We start from the raw sequence: 19,441 nt of genomic DNA on the forward strand, positions 1-19,441 counted from the left end.
GCATAAGACTTGCAAACCATGCACTCCCTCAACCCGTGTTATCTCAAATAGAAGAACCTATCCTTGCACTGTGGTCACACTAACCTCACAAATACAGATTTCCTACAACCCAACCATCGCAAACGAGACTACCCTTATTCCTAGAAGGTGTTCACGTAGATATTCTCCTAAGAATATCTCACGCAAGGCCAGCAAGGAAAAATGGAAAACAATAGTGCATACATATCACAAATGGTTCGAAGAAAAAAAAACAAGAAACAAGACACCCTCATTCAAAAACTTGTGATACGTATAAAAAAACAGTAAAGAGTAAACGAGAGCCATGCATCACTTTGTACAAAAGAAAGGAAAATAAATAGGTACAACCCCCCTTACAGGTTCAAACACACAACCATGCCAATGTTAAATAAATGCACAACCATTCACCCAATTCATGTTTCGTGATAATTTAATAAACAATTAAAAGAACACAAAATTGGCATACACAAGACTTGAACGCAAGTTCTTTTAACATGACCAAGTACTCTTAACCACTTGAGCTAGTACTTTTCCACATTGTACAAGCTAACATTAATTGCCATAAAGGCTCCCACTACCCGCATTTATTAATTATTTATTTATTAATTAATTAATTTTTTTGGGTTTTACAAAAATGTTGTAATTAGTCTCCCTTTAATGAACAAGCTTCATTCGAGAGGCTAAAAGACTTATCAAATAATGAATAATACAAAGTCCTAACTACCACAACAATACAAAGTCTATGAGTCTTAAGCTAAGTGAGGCTAAAATGTTGTAATTAGTCTCACTTTAGTGAATATGCTTCATTTAGGAGCTAAAAGACTTATCAAATAATGAATAATATAATACCCTAACTACTACAACAACACAAAGTCTACGAGTCCTAAGGTAAGTAAGGCTAAAATGTTGTAATTAGTCTCACTTTAATGATTAGGCTTCATTCGAGAAGCTAAAAGACTTATCAAATAATGAATAATACAATACCCTAACTACTACAACAATGCAAAGTCTACAAGTCTTAAGCTAAGTGAGGCTAAAATGTTGTAACTAGTCTTAAGACTACAATGATATACTATGAAAGAGTAATACAACATCAATGAAATAACTTGAAAAAGCTAATTCGTTAAGGACTCTTGATAGTTTTATTAGATCCATTTGATAATAATTAACATAACCTATAACTAACTTGTTAGATAAGTTATATTCCCTTTAAGAAGATCATACTAACAATATACATGTTATGTCTATAGAGGGGGTTTCACTAGGGAGTACAACACCAATGAGACTTGAGCTCAACCACAAAACCTTAAGGTAATGGGTTTATGAGTCTTTATTCTTATATAGTGCTCTACTTTCTCATTTCTAGCTAATGTGGGACTTAGACTCACACTTGGATTCCTAACAATCTCCCTCTCAAGTGTGGGTTCCTTCCACCACATTGGTACATTCCCCCCCTCCAGTGGAAGCATTCCCAACCACGAGTACTCTTTTTCTATCTTTTTTGTACCGTCATTTTTTTTAACACGGCGTGCTTACTTGGAACCCTTACAAGGAAGACTTTCGATACAAGGATCATACTACACTCGTCTGAGCCAATTTTAACCATCGGCTCTGATACCACTTGTTAGGTCTATAGAAGGGGTTTCACTAGGGAGATACAACATCAATGAGACCTGAGCCCAACCACACAAGGCATTGCCAACATTCTCAACCCAAAACCTTAAAGCAATGGGTTTATGGGTTTATATTCTTATATAGTGCTCTACTTTCTCATTTTTTAGCCAATGTGGAACTTAGACTCACACTTGGATTCCTAGCAATACATGGCCTAGAGGTAATCAACAATTTGGTTACGGGATGACTTAATTGCTTTAATGAAGACTCCATGTTAAAAGACTAAAACGTGAGCATTGGATCTTGATCGGACTTAGTCATGGGGGAATAGGCATGATTCATTATCAAAATATACCTTATTTATTTATAACAGTACATCAAATATAAAAAAGAAGTATCAACTATTTTTCTAGTTAAGTATATTTTAGGCTTGTAATTGTTTTTTCCCTATTATGGTTTGCATTCCTAATTTGTTACTTTTATTGATCATTTTCTTAATTTAATGATTATTTGGTCCTAATTTCTTGTACTAGTATCTACTAAACTCCTTACCAAATTTTTTTCAAATTTGTTTGCAATTATGTATTTATTCCAGTTTGACTATGATAAAGTCGTTCTATGTTTATATAAGAAAAATGCACTCCAATTTATTTTTTAATATTTGTATCTTTTTTCTAACCAGTGTTGAATGATAAGACTCCTTCAAGACAAGTTTAAATCATACCTATTATTACACAATCCCTTACTCTTGAGCTATAAGACTTCTTCATGATAGCTCGGAATCATACCTATCATAATGCAATCCCTCAATCTCGTTTCTTCTTTTGGTTTTAATCAAAAATTATATCCATGTCTTGAAATTTTGAATGTTTGTAGTGCAACACTTTTTTTAATAGAAAATTGGACTCATATTTCTTTTGGGTTTTAATTTCCTCAAGACTCTCTCGTCTTGGGATTAAAGTCTTTAGGACTTATTGTCCTTATACCAAGCATTTGTTTAGGGTTTTTCCCTCTTAATTAGAAGAAAAATGGCAAAGACTTTTAGCCTTTCTTCATTTGCAAGGGACTTGTTAGCCCCTAAAAACAAAATTCATTGAGTACATGTTAACCATTTTGCTGATTATGGTTTAAGATAGTATCTAGAATGTTCTTCAAAATTGTGTTGGCCAAGCAATTCCATTATCTCTAGAGGATTTATTTTGGTGAACCTCTCTTAGGTTCACTTTCATTATTCCTCCTCTCCAGCCTCATCATTATTTTTGTTATTAGGTTGACCCATTGTATTTAAAGTATTATCTTTTTTTGTGAAGTTTACTTTTTCTATTCTAAGGCCCTTTCCTAAGGGTTGTTTTTTTTCTTTAGCTTTTTAGGAAAAAAAATATTTCAACATCACATCAACTATTAAGATAAATTCTTTCATGTTTTCTAACCATATGTAAAATTTTTGGTGGAGTCAAATAAAAAACGGGGTATAAGCGGAATTTAGGAAAAATACATATGTTAAGGTATAATTTACTCTTATTTGAATAATTATTGCACAAATTTTTTGTATAATTTATTTTCAAATATATTATGGGGATACCATTGCATACCCCAATCATAGACAACAAAAAAAGCATCTTTCCAATTCATATATGGAGTAGATGCCTTGATCCCCGTTGAGTTCAGAGAATCCTTAAGGAAAAGATAAAACTTTGGTCAATCTCACAATGATGATAATTTACAAATTGGACTTAAACATGACGAGAACAAAATACTTGATGCTTGAGAAGGCTAATAGATCGATAAATTATCAACCGTACAAGAAGAAACTCAGATGAAGTACGAGTGATATTCTCTAGCAAAAAGTATCAATGTCATGACTGAGAATGTGAAATTTTTTTGAGGATTTCTATTAGGTCTTGTTCTTTTGAAATGAATTAATGTTCAAAGGTAATTGCGAGCAATGATTCAAGGGATTTATTGTGTTCTTTTTTATTGAATGGAGAGTGGTGGAAGGCGCTGATTTGCGATATTGGTCTTGTAACAACATCCCGCTTTGTAGGTGATATTTGAGAGTGATGGTGCTCCTTTTAATAAAATATCCTTGTTATTTTATTAGAATAAACTAATGGAAGAAGTTGCACTCTCTAATTGCTCAAGGTCCGCCCTCCTTTCCACCATTGTTGTTGGTGGAGGCCATGCATGGTTTGAGACAACACAACTTGGAACTAGATCTGTTTTGTAACCATATTTGTGAGTGAGTGGAACCAATTCCATTTTAATTGGAACCTATTCTATTTTGGTGTAGCACTCATGGAACCTGCTCCGTTTGACTTGTATCCTATTCCCTTTTCATGCATTTTTATAACCTGTTACCTTTTCATGGAACCTGTTCCAAATATTAAATTTTTCAAATCAAATTTATTATAATATTAATTTTTTCAATTAATAAATATTATTAACAATTTTATTTATGATAAAAAATATATAAAAAATTGATTACAACTTATCTAAATATCATTTTATATTACTTTTTTAACACCAAGGACAATTAGGTAATTTTACATTTTTATTTATTAAATTTAATTTTTTTAGTCACATTAATCAAATCTTTCATAAACTTTCACAAAAATTACTCTCAAATTCACTCCACTATCACCCCAAATCCATGAAAAAGAACAATATACACATCACCTTCTAATCAACCCAAACGAATCATCTTCCCCTCTCTCAAATCATCACTCACATAAGAATATGCTCTTAGGAAATTTTTAAAAAGGGTCTAAGGAAAATCTGGCTAGGAAAGACAATGTTGTTAAGTTTGTCCATTGTGACTCACCTATCTTTTCTAGGAGTCTACTTAGTAAACCTTCAACAATATTTCCATTTAGAAATTTCTATGCACCATATAACTAACAATTTAGGTACTAGTATCAACTTACACCTTCCTTCATTAAAAGCCCATAGTTTCACCAAAATCATTTTCAGAGAAAAAGTGAGTTACTCTCTACTAGTACTTGACAAGACAACACTTTGACAAGGAACACAACAAGGAAGATCGCCAAATTGATCTAAACTTCAGACATGAAATACAAAAAGAGTCTCAAATACGAGAAGAGGTAGCAAAGCAAAGAGTTGCACAACGATACAACACATGAGTAAAAGAACGAGCTTAAGCTCGGAGAAGTGAGAAGATAAATTTAAAATTCCTCATAATGCCACTTCATTAAAGACTTTGCAACTTTTGGCATCAAAGACAACAAACAGTACCTTGACTAGAGATAGGAACATTATATAGGGAGGACTAGGAAGAGATCGATCTAGATCCTGAATAAAAAATTAAAGACCAAACCCAAGTACCAAAAGTTCGCATTTAGAATTAAAATAATCAGGAAGCATAATATGCTTACCACATAAGCAAACTATTTCTCATACAATAAATATAATGTGACAATAATTAGATAGATGATCAACAATTATACTCTATAATCCAAATTAATTATTCTACTTACAATTGCTTAATACAAGAGAAATTAAATCGCAAAAATACGAGAATTCAACACACATATACTCCAAACTTTATGGTCAAAATCTTAAGAAATTTTTTTAATACTTTAATATGCGTAAATTTATTTTATTAAAAAACTAATATATATATATATATATATATATATATATTATAAATTTTTTAATCATTATAAATATTAATTATATGGTGAGTTGCGTATAGATATCTAAAATAATATAGAAGTTTTTTTTTCAATAATAATTTCAAAAGTAATATATATATATATATTAAAATTTTCAATTTTCTATAAATGTTAAGTATGGTGGTTTCCGTCTTGATATCTATTAGATAAATTTAACATTAACTATTTATCATATATCAATTTTATAAATTTATTTATTTAGTATGTTGAGTATCGGATTCACTTAATAGTATAAAAATACAAATTAAAAATTTTCTTTTTCATAAACATCTCATATTAGAAATATATATAATTTTAACTTTAAATCTAAAATAAAAAACACAAAAATTAAAACAAAATTTTAAATTTGTGAATCAATAAATTTATTTTCTAATAACAGAATTACATCCTAATTTTTTTTTATTAATTTTTCATATATTTTCTTAATTGAATTTACATTTGAATTTGATTTCAAAAGTCATTTTTCTTTTTTGAGTTACTTTACATTTTTTTAATAAATTATGATGACATTTTTTTTTACCATGTTGTCATGACTCCTATTACAACGTTATAACAATGATAGCCTATCTAAAAACTTCGTTTTCTCATTTGCACAAATTATTTTAGATAATATATATATATATATATATATATATATATATATATATATATATATATATATATATATATATATATATATTAACATAACTATTTTATGATATGATGAATTTTAATAGACAAATGAAATAGAAGAATTCAGAAAATCCTAATAACAAAACATTATACATCTCAACGTAAAAATGGAAACATCTAAACCTTTCTTGTAAATGTTGTAAACATTAACGCTATCCTTAGTTATCACTTTCCTACATTGAAATGGACAAGAATCTACACTAACTATTGCCTACACTACTTAGATTTTTCTAAGCAATTCATGAAAAGAGCTTGTAGTGCTAAGCTGAGATAATGACTTCATTCTAACTATTGTCTAATAAATGATGGTTCATGAAAAGAACTTGTAGTGCTTAGCCGTAACAATGATTTTTCTTAATGAACCAATCGGAGCTAGTGTCATCAACAGAATTCCAAGCACGATGCATGTCTGCAACATAATAAAAAAAGTTCGTATCAATATACACTACTAAATTTTTCACATTAAGAGACTATTTTTACTTGTTATAAAATTTTACAAAAAAAAAAAACTTATTTTTACTATTTTCTAAAAATTTTAATTGATAAAAAAAATTGTTTATAATTATTTCTTAAACAATTATAAAATTCGTAAATATTTTTTACGAATTATCTGTGAAAAATATTTTGTAGAGTATATTTTTCAAAAAAATTGGAAACAATTTCTCTCAAATTATTATTTTATAACAATTTATAAATATTTTTTAAGAAAAAATTTTAAGAAAAAATTTTCAAAAACAAATTGATAAATAATAATAAATTACTAAACACAAGAAGAATATCTAATAAGGAAATTTGACATTAATCTCAGTTAACATACCCAATTCACTATCCAAGATAAGCTAAATCTCTTTGGTTTGTGCAGTCTAAGCCATATGATACATGGTAGCTGTAACAAGAATATATATAATCAATATATATTGGTAATTAAATAATAATAAAAAAAACAACAAAGAAGAACTTCCATATGCTTTTACTTACAAAGTAAGATGTTGGGGCAAAGGCAAAGCCTCCTAAAAATCCAAGAAGAGAACCAAAGAAGGGGATGCATATGCCAATTATCATTGTCAATGCTGAAATAAAAAGGATAATTATAAAATATGTATGTATGTATTTATTTATAATCATAATAACTCAAACTAAAGATAAAGTTCATGAGACCTCACTTACCTACAAAGATAGTACGAGCAACAAAACGGAGTGTAAAACAAGGAGGGAATTTCATTCGCTTCACCAAAAAGGTTTCCATCATATCAAACACCGGCATTGAGAATACCTATTATGATTTTTGAATGTTTCACATATTATCAATGAATTTAGTTTGTGAAAGAATGAAAAAAAGAATCTGATTTAATCTAAAATAATTTTTGGGTGTAATATTTAAATGAAGAGTGTTAATTATGTAGTGAAAGTTACCTGGTAGCCTCCAATAACATGGATAATAACAAACATGTTAGCTGCAGCAATAAGCCAAGTAGGTTTCTCTAGTGTGATGAGGATATTGTCATCAACAGAGTTTCCAAACACATAGTATCCAATGAAGGCCACAGGAAAGTAGCAGAAGCCAACTCCCAAATATGCAACTATCACTCCTTTCCACATTGCTATCTTGGAAGGTTTCTCAGGCGTAGAAGGTATGGTTGCTTGGATTTCCAAAACCACATTGTGACCAGCATAAGCGAACGCTACATCTCCCATTGCAGTCATGAAGTTGAACACAGCATCCGCAGTGCTATGCGCTTTGTACCCATAGTCCACATTAGGTACAGTGCCCCTCTTAAGGGAAGCCACCCATGCAATCGTTGAGTAACTTCATGCATGCATCATATAAAGTTATAATAACAATTAGCAACACTTTTCAACACCCTCAATTACTTACTTACTACTACTACTACTACAGTTTAAAGAGACTGAGTTTGATGATTACGTTATAGACATGACCGCTGCGGCCAAAGACACTGCAGAAATAGAGTTGAAGTTTGGCAACAGAGAGAGAGCGAAGTTGACAGAAGCAAATATCATGATCCAATAGGAGCTCCTAATTTTTTGGCACGAGGGACAAACAGTTTCTAGAAACTTCTTCAGTGATTTCCCTCCCGTCACCATGTACACAATGCACGTGCCAACCTCAACAAGTAGCTGCTGCGGAACCACGATGTAGAGACCCAGCTTCTCTCCGAAAGCTTTCTGCCCTAGCTCGTGATACCTGTCGGATCTCACACCAGGTTCCATTTCGTGCATCTCCACCATTTGCCATAGCGTGAACAACGTGATCACCCATGACATGATCAGAATCACACTCCCTGGACCCCTGTTGTTTTCGATCCATTGTCATCACACAACAACAAATCACGTCAAAATCATGTTTTTCTTTTTATTACAGTTATTGTTGATGATGAAAAGTAAAGTTTTAATGTACCAGCCCATCATCGACATGGCATAAGGGAGGGTGAGGACGCCGGCACCCACCATGGCGGTGAGGTTGTGGAAGGCGGAGTACCACCATTTGGCATTTCGTGAAGCGGTGACCGGAAGCCAAGCATTGATGGCATTGTTATCAACAGTATTGATATTCGTCATTTTGTTCGCTTCCACTGTTTGACGAAGATGAACTCATTTTAAGCAACAGTTCCCACAAAACCCGCAAACTAGAGTTACGGTAGTAGCAGAGACAGTGACAAAACATGTGGCTTGGGTAGTGGATCAACTTCTGCTACCTACTTTTTCGTCACTGTAGGACCACTCAAACGTTAGAACTCAGTGTTGGGATATTCAGACTATTTTTCGTCTCTACTTTTGGTTCTCTTATCTTTCCAATTTTACATTTTATCTTCTTTTCTCAACTAGTTACGCTATTATTATACATTAAAATTACTATAAATTAAAACTTCAAATGTAGGAATTTATTCAAAACACACATTATTATATTTTAGGCTAAATATACATTCACAGTCCATTTTTTCAAATTACAACTATAAAATATTATGTTAAAATAATAGTATAATAATAATTATCAATAAATTATGTGATTGTTGAAAAAACATGAGTCTGGAATGATCTTGATCTTAGGTTTTACTATTCATCTGTGTTATAACGAAGGTTTAATCATGTTTTTGTCCATAATAGCGAAATCTTAATTTGGTCCCATGGTACGATGACAGCTTGACACGTGGCAAAACTTTTTAAATTAAAAAATAAATAAATAAATTGAGTAACTGACACGTGATACCCCATTTAACGCTGTTACTATACCACTAACGGAAAGGACTACATTGAGATCAAATCTCCCAAAACAGGGACCAAATTGAGATGAAAAAAAAAAATAAAGAGACCAAATTGAGATTTCGCTACAAAAATAAGGACCAAAGACATGATTAAACCTATAATGAACAAGTCTATGATCAAGCAGGTCAAATTTAAATAACTAAATTTGTTTAAAATATGATATAAGTTTACATATTTGTAATTAAATTTTTATTAAAAATGTTTATTTATTTAAACTACTTTTTTTTTAAATATTCTATCATTTATGTTTATGATCACTTAGATAATGTAAATTTAAATATATTGACTTTTACTTCTTGAAACACAAAACTAAATGAAATATTCACTTTTTGATAACTAAATTCTGATATCATTTTCTCTTTCGTATAAAAATGTCCATAGAAATATTTTTAAATAATTATTAATTAAATAATACATTAAATTTATAATAGTTATTAATTTAATTTTAAGATAATAATTATTTAAATTTTAATTCTTTCTCATTTTCTATAATTTAGTGCAAATTTTCTAAAGGCTTTTAAAAGTTTCATTTTTTTTTATGCAAGAAAGAATGTCCAAACATATCTAGAAAAGTCATAAAGACTAATGCATGTGAATTTTCATCAATATTAGTTTTATAAGGATCAAATAAATCAAGTGAATTAATTCAAGAGGTTTATAATTAATATAAAACACTTTTAAATTTGAAAGAATGTTGATTTCTTTTCTTTTTTGACGTGCAAAACACAAATTATCATTTTAAAAATTGAGTTTTGGTCGATCAATTATAAGATTTTTTTGGATAAAACTTTTGAGAGGAGGGATATGAGTATATGAGTTTCTCTTCTATGTCATAATCATGTACAATCATAATTTATAGTAAAATGGCATATTGGAAAAGGCATGATTTAGATTTATCTCGTAGATGTTGTCATGTCTCTTTTCAATCCAAACTAATATGAAAGGATTTGATTAAGTTTAGTTTTCTTTAACGAATCAAATTAAAAAGTTGTCAATTTTTAAGTCAATTATAATCCTAACCAACATATAAATTTTATAGTCAAAATTTTCATCATAACTGACATAAATTTACATCAACTTTGACTACTTCATTTTTATATTTGTTGAAATCTAACGTAAAAATACTTTTATATTAATTATAAGTTTCGTGTATTAAATATTTATGTAATGTAATTTAAGTCTAAAAGATTTAAGTCAAAAAGGAGACGCAAAAGGGCTATTTTATGAGGGAAGGAGACTTTAGATTGTATTTAAGAATGTTTGGCCAACGAGGAAAATGTTGGACAGAGTGAAAGATAAGATTTTTACGGCCTTTTCCATTTGTGTGACCATGAGTTGGAGAGAAGAACGAGACAGGATTTTGTCTCAAATTCTTTACAACAAACCTAACTCAAAGGGGGAGGGTAAAAATTAAAAAGGCTTCTTTTGTCTTTGGTTACACTTTATGCCGAAAATTTTACGGAAGAATGAATTTGGCTCAATTGTTTTTGGGCTATTTCTTCATGCAAACTTCATAATTTCAACTTATATTTTCATAAATTTCTGGATTTTAAAATATATAATTCAAAATATAATTTTTTTAATATTTTAGATTATGTATTTTAAAGTGTACAGCTTAAAATATAAATGTTTATTATATTATATAATTCAAAATATAAAATTATATTTTGAATTATGCATTTTAAGATGTAAAAGCTTGTGTTTGGACTATATATTGTGTAAAAGAAGTAAAAAATATTTTGAAATACAAAATTTACATTAATTATCTAATTTATTTCTCCTTGATTGCACTCTAGGCCGAAAATTTTGGGCAACAAACGACTTTGACTCATTAGTTTTCTTATTTCTAGTTTTAAATTAAGGATTGTACCATATAAAATAAAATTTTATATTATTATTGTATAATAAGATGAATGCAATGAAGGTTAAGGGGCGTAGATTCTCACATAGACTAGATTATAACCGGTTGGATATGAATAATATCTATTCGATTTATAACAAAAATATTTATTCGTTATTTATTTATTTACCGGTTGAGTATTGGTTTAAAAATATTTATGAATATTTTATAAATTGCAAATGTTAGTGGACATCCACAAATATTAAAAAAAATTACAAAAAATATATAATAAAATATAAATTAAATTTAATCTAATAAAATATAAATTAAATTTTAATATTAATTAAATTTAAAGTTAAATTATGACTTTATCTCTATTTTTATGTCGATTTTGTACATTTTTATTTATATGTTTCAATTAAGTTACTATTTAAAAAAAATTTGTATCGAGTTAAACGTGGTTAAAGTAAGGGTGAATGTGAGTAAGTGACTAGGCATGTGGAAACACTCACCAGGAAAAATGAAATTATTGATGTGGAAGAACATTCCCCCTTAGTGTCAGATGCACTTTTCCTTGTTATCAAATTCTTCATTTCTTCATTCACCATCTCACACCCAACAAACAATCAAACAAAAATGTTCAAACCAAGAGCAAAGGGGCACTCAATCTACTCTCCCATCAATGGCGGGTTCAACCCCCTACACCAAACCCCATTTCCCACTTTCATGGATCCAACCAAAACCCACCCACCAAGGTAAGTCTTGCTCCGGTTTCATTTTTCTCCCACTTTTTCCCTCTAAGCCCTTGACTTTGTGAAAATGAAAATCCATGTGGGGTTGATGAGAACAGGATGAAGATGATGATGCAATGAAAGTGACCCCAGTTTAGGTTCAAGGGGTTCTTCCAGGGTGTTATATAAGAGCGGAGATAAGGAATTTGGGGATCTGGGTCCTTGCAATTTGGAGAAACAATTTAGTGATGCAATGGTGTAGTGTGTGTGTGTGTTGGTTTCTCTATAGCATTAGTCATAGCCACAACACACTACTATGTTTTCCCCAAGAGACATGCCTTATCATGCTCCTGCGTTCCATGGCCAACGAGCTCATTCCCCACCCAATCCATCGCTACCTTTTCAACACCTTCACTCTCATCATCGAAGAGTCTACCACCATAGCCCGTCACCAAGTCTACAACGTCACAGAGGCTTACCTCTACACTCGCGTCAGCACCCAAAACGAGAGACTTAAGATCAGCAAGAGCCCAAAGGAGAAGAAACTAACCATTTGCTTAGAAAAAAGGTGAGAAGGTGGTGAACTGCTTCAATGACGCCTGCTTCAAGTGGAGATTCATCTGTGCAGAATCCGAGAAGAACAAACCCCAACCACCACACCAACAACATCTCTCTTTATTAGAAAACCCTTTTCTATCACTTTTTTTAATATATTAATTATTAAAACACAATAATCCACATCACAAATTTCATTCTGCGTCGTCCTACATAACCATGTCTAGTCCTTAACGAGGTTTAACTCAATTTATCATAATGGATATGATCGGGTATGATCGAAGGCAAATGATAAAATGACTATTAATTTTTATTACTTTCCTTACTACTTTATGTGTACTGACACATTCATTCTATTTTATTTTCCTTTTTTAATTTAATTAAAAGCTGAACAATGTAGTAGATGAAAGTGGAAGCTCACTTTCGCGTATGGGTCGAAAAATTCTCACTCTCTCACCTTACCCCATTTTTTGAAACATTTTTAAATAGAACCCCTTTTCTCTTCACTCTAAAAAATTTCCAAACCTCTCACACTTCCATTTAGAAATCTCACCCCCATCCCATTTGTTGTAAAACAAGTATTGGTTTCCATTGTAGAAACTGCAGTTGGAAAAATAATTCCCTTCCAAACTTGGTGGACTTTCCAAATCTGTTTGAAAAATGAACTTAAAAGGAAATTTTTTTTCCAAAATGAACTTAAACCTCGTTTACAACCACATTGATGGGTGAATTATTGGTGTGCACGGGTTGTGGTCCAACAAGTTTGGGAGGCAATTGTGGATGCAGTTGCAATTTCCAAATCTGTTTTTAAAATTGTCCAAAAAATAGTTGGTGGATTACACCTTATTTAATCTTGGGTTCCAAGTTTTGAAGGGAATTTTGTATCCACTTGCACTATCCATATATGTTATGACCTTTTTGTTCAAAAAGTTGGTTGTGGATTACAACTTAATTGATCTTGGGTTGCAAGCTAATTATCCACATGGGTCAGGAAAGTTTTCCCACAATGAAAACCAATACTTGGTTTACAACATATGGGATGGGGTTTGTTATTGGTGTGCACAGCTTGGGGTCCACCAAGTTTGGGAGGGAATTCTGTATCCACCTGCACTATCCAAATATGTTATTTTACTTTTGTCCAAAAAGTCGTTGGTGGGTTACAACTTAATTGGTCTTGGGTCGCAAGTTAATTACCCATATGGGTCAGGAAAGTTTTCCCACAACAGAACCAATACTTGGTTTACAACAAATGGGATGAGATGTGTTATTGGTGTGCAGAGCCTAGGTCCACCAAGTTTAGGAGAGAATTCCTTTTCCAGTTGTAGTTTCCACAATGGAAACCAATACTTGGTTTATAACAAATGGGATGGAGGGTGGGGTTCCTAAATGGAGGCGTGAGAGGTTTGAGAAATCTTAAGAGTGAAGAGGAAAGGGGTTCTGTTAGAAAGAGAATGGGGTAAGGGTGAGAGAGTGGGAATTTTTCTAAGTGAAAAGAAAAGAGATTCTGTTTAAAAATGTTTCAAGGAATGGGGTTAGGTGAGAGAGTGAGAATTTTTCATCCCACGCGCGAAAGTGAGCCTCCACTTTCATCTGTCAAATTGTTCAGCTTTTAATTAAATTTAAAAAAGAAAATAAAATAGAATGTGTCGAAACACGTAAAGTGGTAAGGGAAGTAGTAAAAATTAGTAATCATTTTATCATTTTTTAAGATGAAATATTTTTTTAAAATAGAAACCTAATTGAAATATATAAAAAATAAGAGACATAATTTAATCTAAATTTAATTTAATAAAATATAAATTAAATTTTAATTTTAATTTTTTATGGTTAACAAATATTCGTCGATACTATTATTGTATAATAATCGCATTATCCTAATTATAAATGAATATTAAAATATTTGTTACACGCTATTTACAAGTATCAATTATTCGTTGTAAATTTTATTTGTAGATATACATAAACGCTAATATTTTTATCATTCCTGCACATGATGGAGGGAGGTGCAGAGGGCGAGGAGAATTTGAAATAAATTTAGGATTTTAAATTAGTTTTTAATAAGGAGTAACGAAGTGATTTTCAGTTAAGACTATAGACTATGGGTGGAGGAAGAAATCCTCCCACTGAGTGCTACAAACACCTATACTAGGCCCATGAACTTGTGAGGTAATTATTGAACTATTCAATTTAGGTGATTAACAATAATTGATTAAAACTATTTTTTTATTTTTTTTATTTGTAATAGAAATGTTTAAATCACTTGTTGAAGTATTCAATTTATCTGCAAAACTAAATCTAATACTTTTACAAAAAACCCAATTAATTTCACACTTAACAGTAAATAAAATAATTCTATAGGCTATCACAAAATGAAGTTCATAAAACTTAGAACTTGAAATTTTTATACGTATAATTTTCATCAAAATATAGGTATTACATTAATTGTCTTAATTTTTTATTATTAAACATGCAATAGTTTCTTTGTAAGCACAATGAGTATGTAGTAGCACGCCAAAATACCTTGCCAAAATTCTACAACTTTCTTCTTTACATGATATACCCTTTTGGTGGAAAGAAATGGGATATGAAATCTAAGGGTAAAAGATAGTAGAAAGCCTAATCAATATCATACCGAGTCAATTCGAAATCATTCCTACAAATAGGACAAGCGTGTTGAGTTTAAAAGTATATTTGAACACTAAACATATAATTTTATCAGTATTATTAATTCTAATTCTTGCATATTCCACATGAAGTTTTCAAAGTGATCATCACAAAAACTACTATTTACCATTTATGCAACTAAAGAACTAAAATTCTTAGAGCTTCGATTAGACTTTGTGCAGCTATTTGCATCTTCCAAAGCCTGGCCATGTGCTCCAAAAGAAAAATACCGGTTCATCATTTTCTTATTGAAAGAGCCACGCTTATAGTTCAACTGAAGGCTTCCACCACCATCCATGGATCCATTGGAGCAAGAGGGTCTCATTATATCAACACCATTTTGCTTATTATTAGAAGCATGAGAAGAGATAGATAGTTCTTGAAAAAGACCAGAAGTTGCATGAACAGGTAAAGGGCCTTGTGGCTTTACCTTAATCACACCTTGCATTAAGCCTGCATGAAAATATTTTCTGTCCGAAGCACTTGGAAGATAAGTCCTTATAGACACTGTTCTTTTATTGTTTGGGAGAGAACACATTTTTGAGTATCTTTGCCTCAATGGGATGGGAAGTTCCTCCAAGTTGTTCCTTGAATTAAAAGAATTCTCAGAAACATCATCTTCCAACTCCGAGGCTGCTTCTTTTGTGTCTCTTATCCCATGCCACTGCAGCAGAAACTTCAAACGCCTTGCACCATAATTAACAGAACTATTGTTGCTGTTGCATGGTGAATTGGGTGACTCATAATTGTTTATTTCACTTGACCATGAATTTGATTCCATACTTGCCTGATCATAATTGGTATCACATGAATTCTCAATGCCCGTGTACAACAATATCTCAGAATCTGGTATTCTAAATGATGTTCCAGGACTTGCTCCAATACCATGAGTTCTGAGATGGTTAACGAGAGCATTTCTTGTGATGTAGTCCGTACAATTAGAGATCCCTCCAGCTGAAATTAATTGTTTGATTAAAGTGTCAGAAGATGCTGATCTTGATCTGGATCTTTGTTGCCTAAGATGATCCAAAGGGGTCATGCCATCAGTGTCACGAATATTGAAATCAATTGATGAAACAGACATCAGCAATTCCACCACATCACATTTGATGTTATGCATCACAGCAACATGAAGAGCTGTTCTTCCTTCATTGTTCCTCACATTGATGATGTCTTTCATGCTCACAATGTTTTCACTTGTCAATTGCTTCATCAGCTCAATGTGCTTGTCCAGTCTACAGAAACCAGGGCTTCTGAAACCAACCACTGCCATGTGAAGAAAAGTATCTCCATAGTTATTGTTTAAAGTTGCTAATGAGGGAGATGCTCCAATCAGAAACTCTACCACAGGTAAGTAACCTCTGTAACAAGCTATATGTAATGCTGTATTTCCTTGAGTATCAGTTGAATTTACAATATCATAGGATTCGACTAGATTTCTCACAACCTGCATCGTTAACATGATGAAAATAAGTAATAATGAGTTTATAGTAACATTGATTAGATAGTACCACACAATTGTATGGTACTATCTGAATATTTCACAAAAAAAAAATTATATTTCACATTCATCTTTGAGGAGCCTGAACATGATCTACTGTGTAGTATCAATAAACATTTTGTTCATACTCTACTTCTGCAGTTATCAATTCTCCCTAGCCAAATGAAGAAAAGAGGGATTCCAGTGAACCATAAAATGAACCAGGTTTTTCCATAATTTATTAAGGATCCAATATCAGGACTTTTGAATTCTAACTATAACATTATCATTAAACAAGTAGGACTCCTGAATTTTCTACAACCACATTCAGAGTGTGTTTGGTTTTCCATTGAGAATCTCTCCAACTGCAAACCATGATTTAGACAAACATGCACTAAATGCTAAGGCTATGTTTGAATTTTCAATTACACATATTGAATGATCCATGAGAGTGGAATTGACACAAAACAAACACAGTCTTAAGTAATCTGGCTCACCTGAACCTGGCCTCTTGCAGCAGCTGCATGCAAGAGAGTAGAACCTTGGGCATCTCTATAAGACAAAATCTGAGAAACAGAAACACCAGCTAGAAGCTGCTTCAGTATTTCCAAATTCCCTCCTCTGGCAGCAGCATGAATGGCCCTATTCATCACATCCCTCTTGAAAACCTTAGACCCTTCATCCAACTTCTCTTCCAATTCTGCTCCACTGCCAGAAAGACTCTCCTTTCTTGACAGAGCAGAATGAAGCAGGAGCTTAAAGACCTCACAGTTCTTGCCCCTGGCTGCAGCATACAGCATGTCAGTGACACCATACTCTCCTTCACCAAACACCAACAAAGGGTCTCTCCCCAACAACTCAAGAACAAAGTCAGCATCCCCAGCCGAAGCAGCAGTGTAAAGAAGCCATCCACCATAGCCTGCACGGATGAGAGAGTTGTGCCCTTTTCCCATCTCACACTCAATCATGAGATTCCTAGCAACCTTGGACCGGCACTTGGCAACATCCTCAAACTTAGACTCATCGTCCCACACGGCTTCAAGGCGGCGAATGCGGCGGAGGGACGTGAGCTTGATGAGGAGGTTGGTGTCAAGGTGGAGAAGCTCAGTGACCAAATCATAGAGCCCATTTGCAGCGGCATAATCAATGGGAGATGCATACCACCATTGGGAGCCAGTGCTTTCCCAACGAAGAGGAAAGTGAGAGGGAGGCATAGTCACTGTTAAAAGTACCCCAAATCAGAGATGACCCTTTTGCAACAAAGGACAATCACAACCAGTTTGTGCAATTCTAGTTCCGAGCAGCGGTGAAAAAGAGGCCTTTGAGACCCCTCATAAAAGCGAAAAGTGAAAGCTAACAGAATAAGTGCTTATTCTCTTGGACTAAAAGTTGTTGAAAAATGAAAAATGAAAAATCCTTGGAACTGAGGGTGTGTGATGGATTAACCTAGTAAACAGTGAAGTAGAAGGCAACAAAAGTTTGATTCCGTAATAGGCCAACATGTCATGAACTTAAACAGTAGCAAAAGCAAAATGGTGAACGATGTTATATGACAAAAGGAAAATGTGCAGTAGATAGGATTTGTAAGGGAGGCCAAGGCCACGCACTTATCTTTGATGGAGGAAAAGTTAAAAAGAAGGCTTAGAAAGATTAAGATTCTATGGTCCGTGAGGTCACAGCCAAAGGCTATTTTTTCACTAAATTATTGAAATTCCGTAGACCCCACTATGGTGGAGGTTGCTTTCATTCACTTGGGAAATTTCATGGATCTTGTCATCATTTGTAGAGGGACATGGAGCACCCATTTAGATGCGCGGAATCTTTTGTTCTTAGCTTAAGGCGCAACATTTCCTTCATACATAATTGTTTTGCATGAATTGCGCCCTCAGAAATTATCGGCATCGACAACCATAAAGTTTTGTGGTGTTCATAATTGGATCGTTAGTTTTGCACAGCATGCATTGTGGATACAATAACATTAGTTTTACTCCTTCGGACCAATGATTTGGACAAAAGGAGAAGGGAACAAAGAAATGTAAATACCGAATGGAATGCTTGGTTGTCGTATTAAAGGAAAATAATTAACAATAATAATAATGTTTGTCATTTCTGTAATGAGTATAGAGAGAAAGACCACAAACTTCGACTTTTATATTCATTTGTAAATGTCGTTATAGTTATGAAATGCATAAAAGAAGTCTATATAGTCTAGAGGTGTATAGATGAGTTTAAACCTATTTGGTAATCTTGCTTACTATGGGGTTAGTAAAATTTCAGTGCTTTTAAAAGAGTCAAATTGAATCAACAATAATTCTTTGTTATTTTTCTTATGATTAAATAATTTAAATATTTAATTTTTATTTTTATTATATATTATGTAGGTTGATATTTTAGTTTTTAATTATCATATTCATAGTAAAGTTTGGTTAAATTAATAAATACTTTGATTAGATTGAATCAATAAATTTTGAATGTAATATATATATATATATATATATATATATATATATATATATAATAAATTAAAAAATAAAATATTTTTAAATGAATTAATTCACTTAATTCACAACTTATTATATATTTGTTGAATTACAGAATTTCTTACTAAAATAAGTAAATAATACTGAGCTTATCCATTTTTAAATCAAATCATGATTAGTTCATTTTTCAGCTGAATTGACTAACTTTAACATCATACTATGTAAGAATTTCCGTCACTTTTAGTTATATTAATTTTTAATGTTACCGTGTCTTCATATATTCATTTTGAAAAACACTTAGGTATTTGATTCTCTCTAATCCAAAATTAAATTCATAATGTAAGCGGTTGATCGAAATTTAATTCATAATTAAAACATTTTTAAAGTTAATATCTTATTAATTTTTCAAAAGC

At 31.9% G+C, this 19,441-nt stretch overlaps 2 protein-coding genes across 2 annotated transcripts; both read right to left on the minus strand.

Annotated features, from left to right (window-relative positions):
* Positions 1-6,240: 6,240 nt before the first annotated feature.
* LOC114179961 (lysine histidine transporter 2-like) lies at positions 6,241-8,480 on the minus strand. The gene is made up of 7 exons (XM_028066479.2): positions 8,413-8,480; positions 7,921-8,304; positions 7,410-7,803; positions 7,164-7,269; positions 6,975-7,066; positions 6,814-6,882; positions 6,241-6,405 (listed from the first exon to the last, which is right to left on the minus strand). The coding sequence occupies exons 1-7, from the start codon at positions 8,463-8,465 to the stop codon at positions 6,307-6,309; spliced, it is 1,197 nt and encodes a 398-aa protein (XP_027922280.1). The 5' UTR covers positions 8,466-8,480; the 3' UTR covers positions 6,241-6,306.
* Positions 8,481-15,094: 6,614 nt separating this feature from the next.
* LOC114178511 (uncharacterized) lies at positions 15,095-18,131 on the minus strand. Its single transcript, XM_028064459.2, has 2 exons — positions 17,046-18,131; positions 15,095-16,515 (listed from the first exon to the last, which is right to left on the minus strand). Exons 1-2 carry the CDS (start codon positions 17,760-17,762, stop codon positions 15,199-15,201), a joined length of 2,034 nt encoding a protein of 677 aa, XP_027920260.1. The 5' UTR covers positions 17,763-18,131; the 3' UTR covers positions 15,095-15,198.
* Positions 18,132-19,441: the final 1,310 nt, after the last annotated feature.

The sequence above is a fragment of the Vigna unguiculata genome, chromosome 3, assembly GCF_037176805.1.
Source record: "Vigna unguiculata cultivar grain cowpea cultivar isolate G323 ecotype 2 chromosome 3, ASM3717680v1, whole genome shotgun sequence".
NCBI lineage: Eukaryota > Viridiplantae > Streptophyta > Magnoliopsida > Fabales > Fabaceae > Vigna > Vigna unguiculata.

Coding starts and splice junctions, on each gene's coding strand:
- LOC114179961 (XM_028066479.2), bottom strand. CDS start 8,465: ATGGTGGGTGCCGGCGTCCTCACCCTCCCTTATGCCATGTCGATGATG. Junction 8,305..8,412: donor GCCATGTCGATGATGGGCTG/GTACATTAAAAC, acceptor CGAAAACAACAG/GGGTCCAGGGAGTGTGATTC. Junction 7,067..7,163: donor TGCTCGTACTATCTTTGTAG/GTAAGTGAGGTC, acceptor TTTTTATTTCAG/CATTGACAATGATAATTGGC.
- LOC114178511 (XM_028064459.2), bottom strand. CDS start 17,762: ATGCCTCCCTCTCACTTTCCTCTTCGTTGGGAAAGCACTGGCTCCCAA. Junction 16,516..17,045: donor CTGCAAGAGGCCAGGTTCAG/GTGAGCCAGATT, acceptor TTAACGATGCAG/GTTGTGAGAAATCTAGTCGA.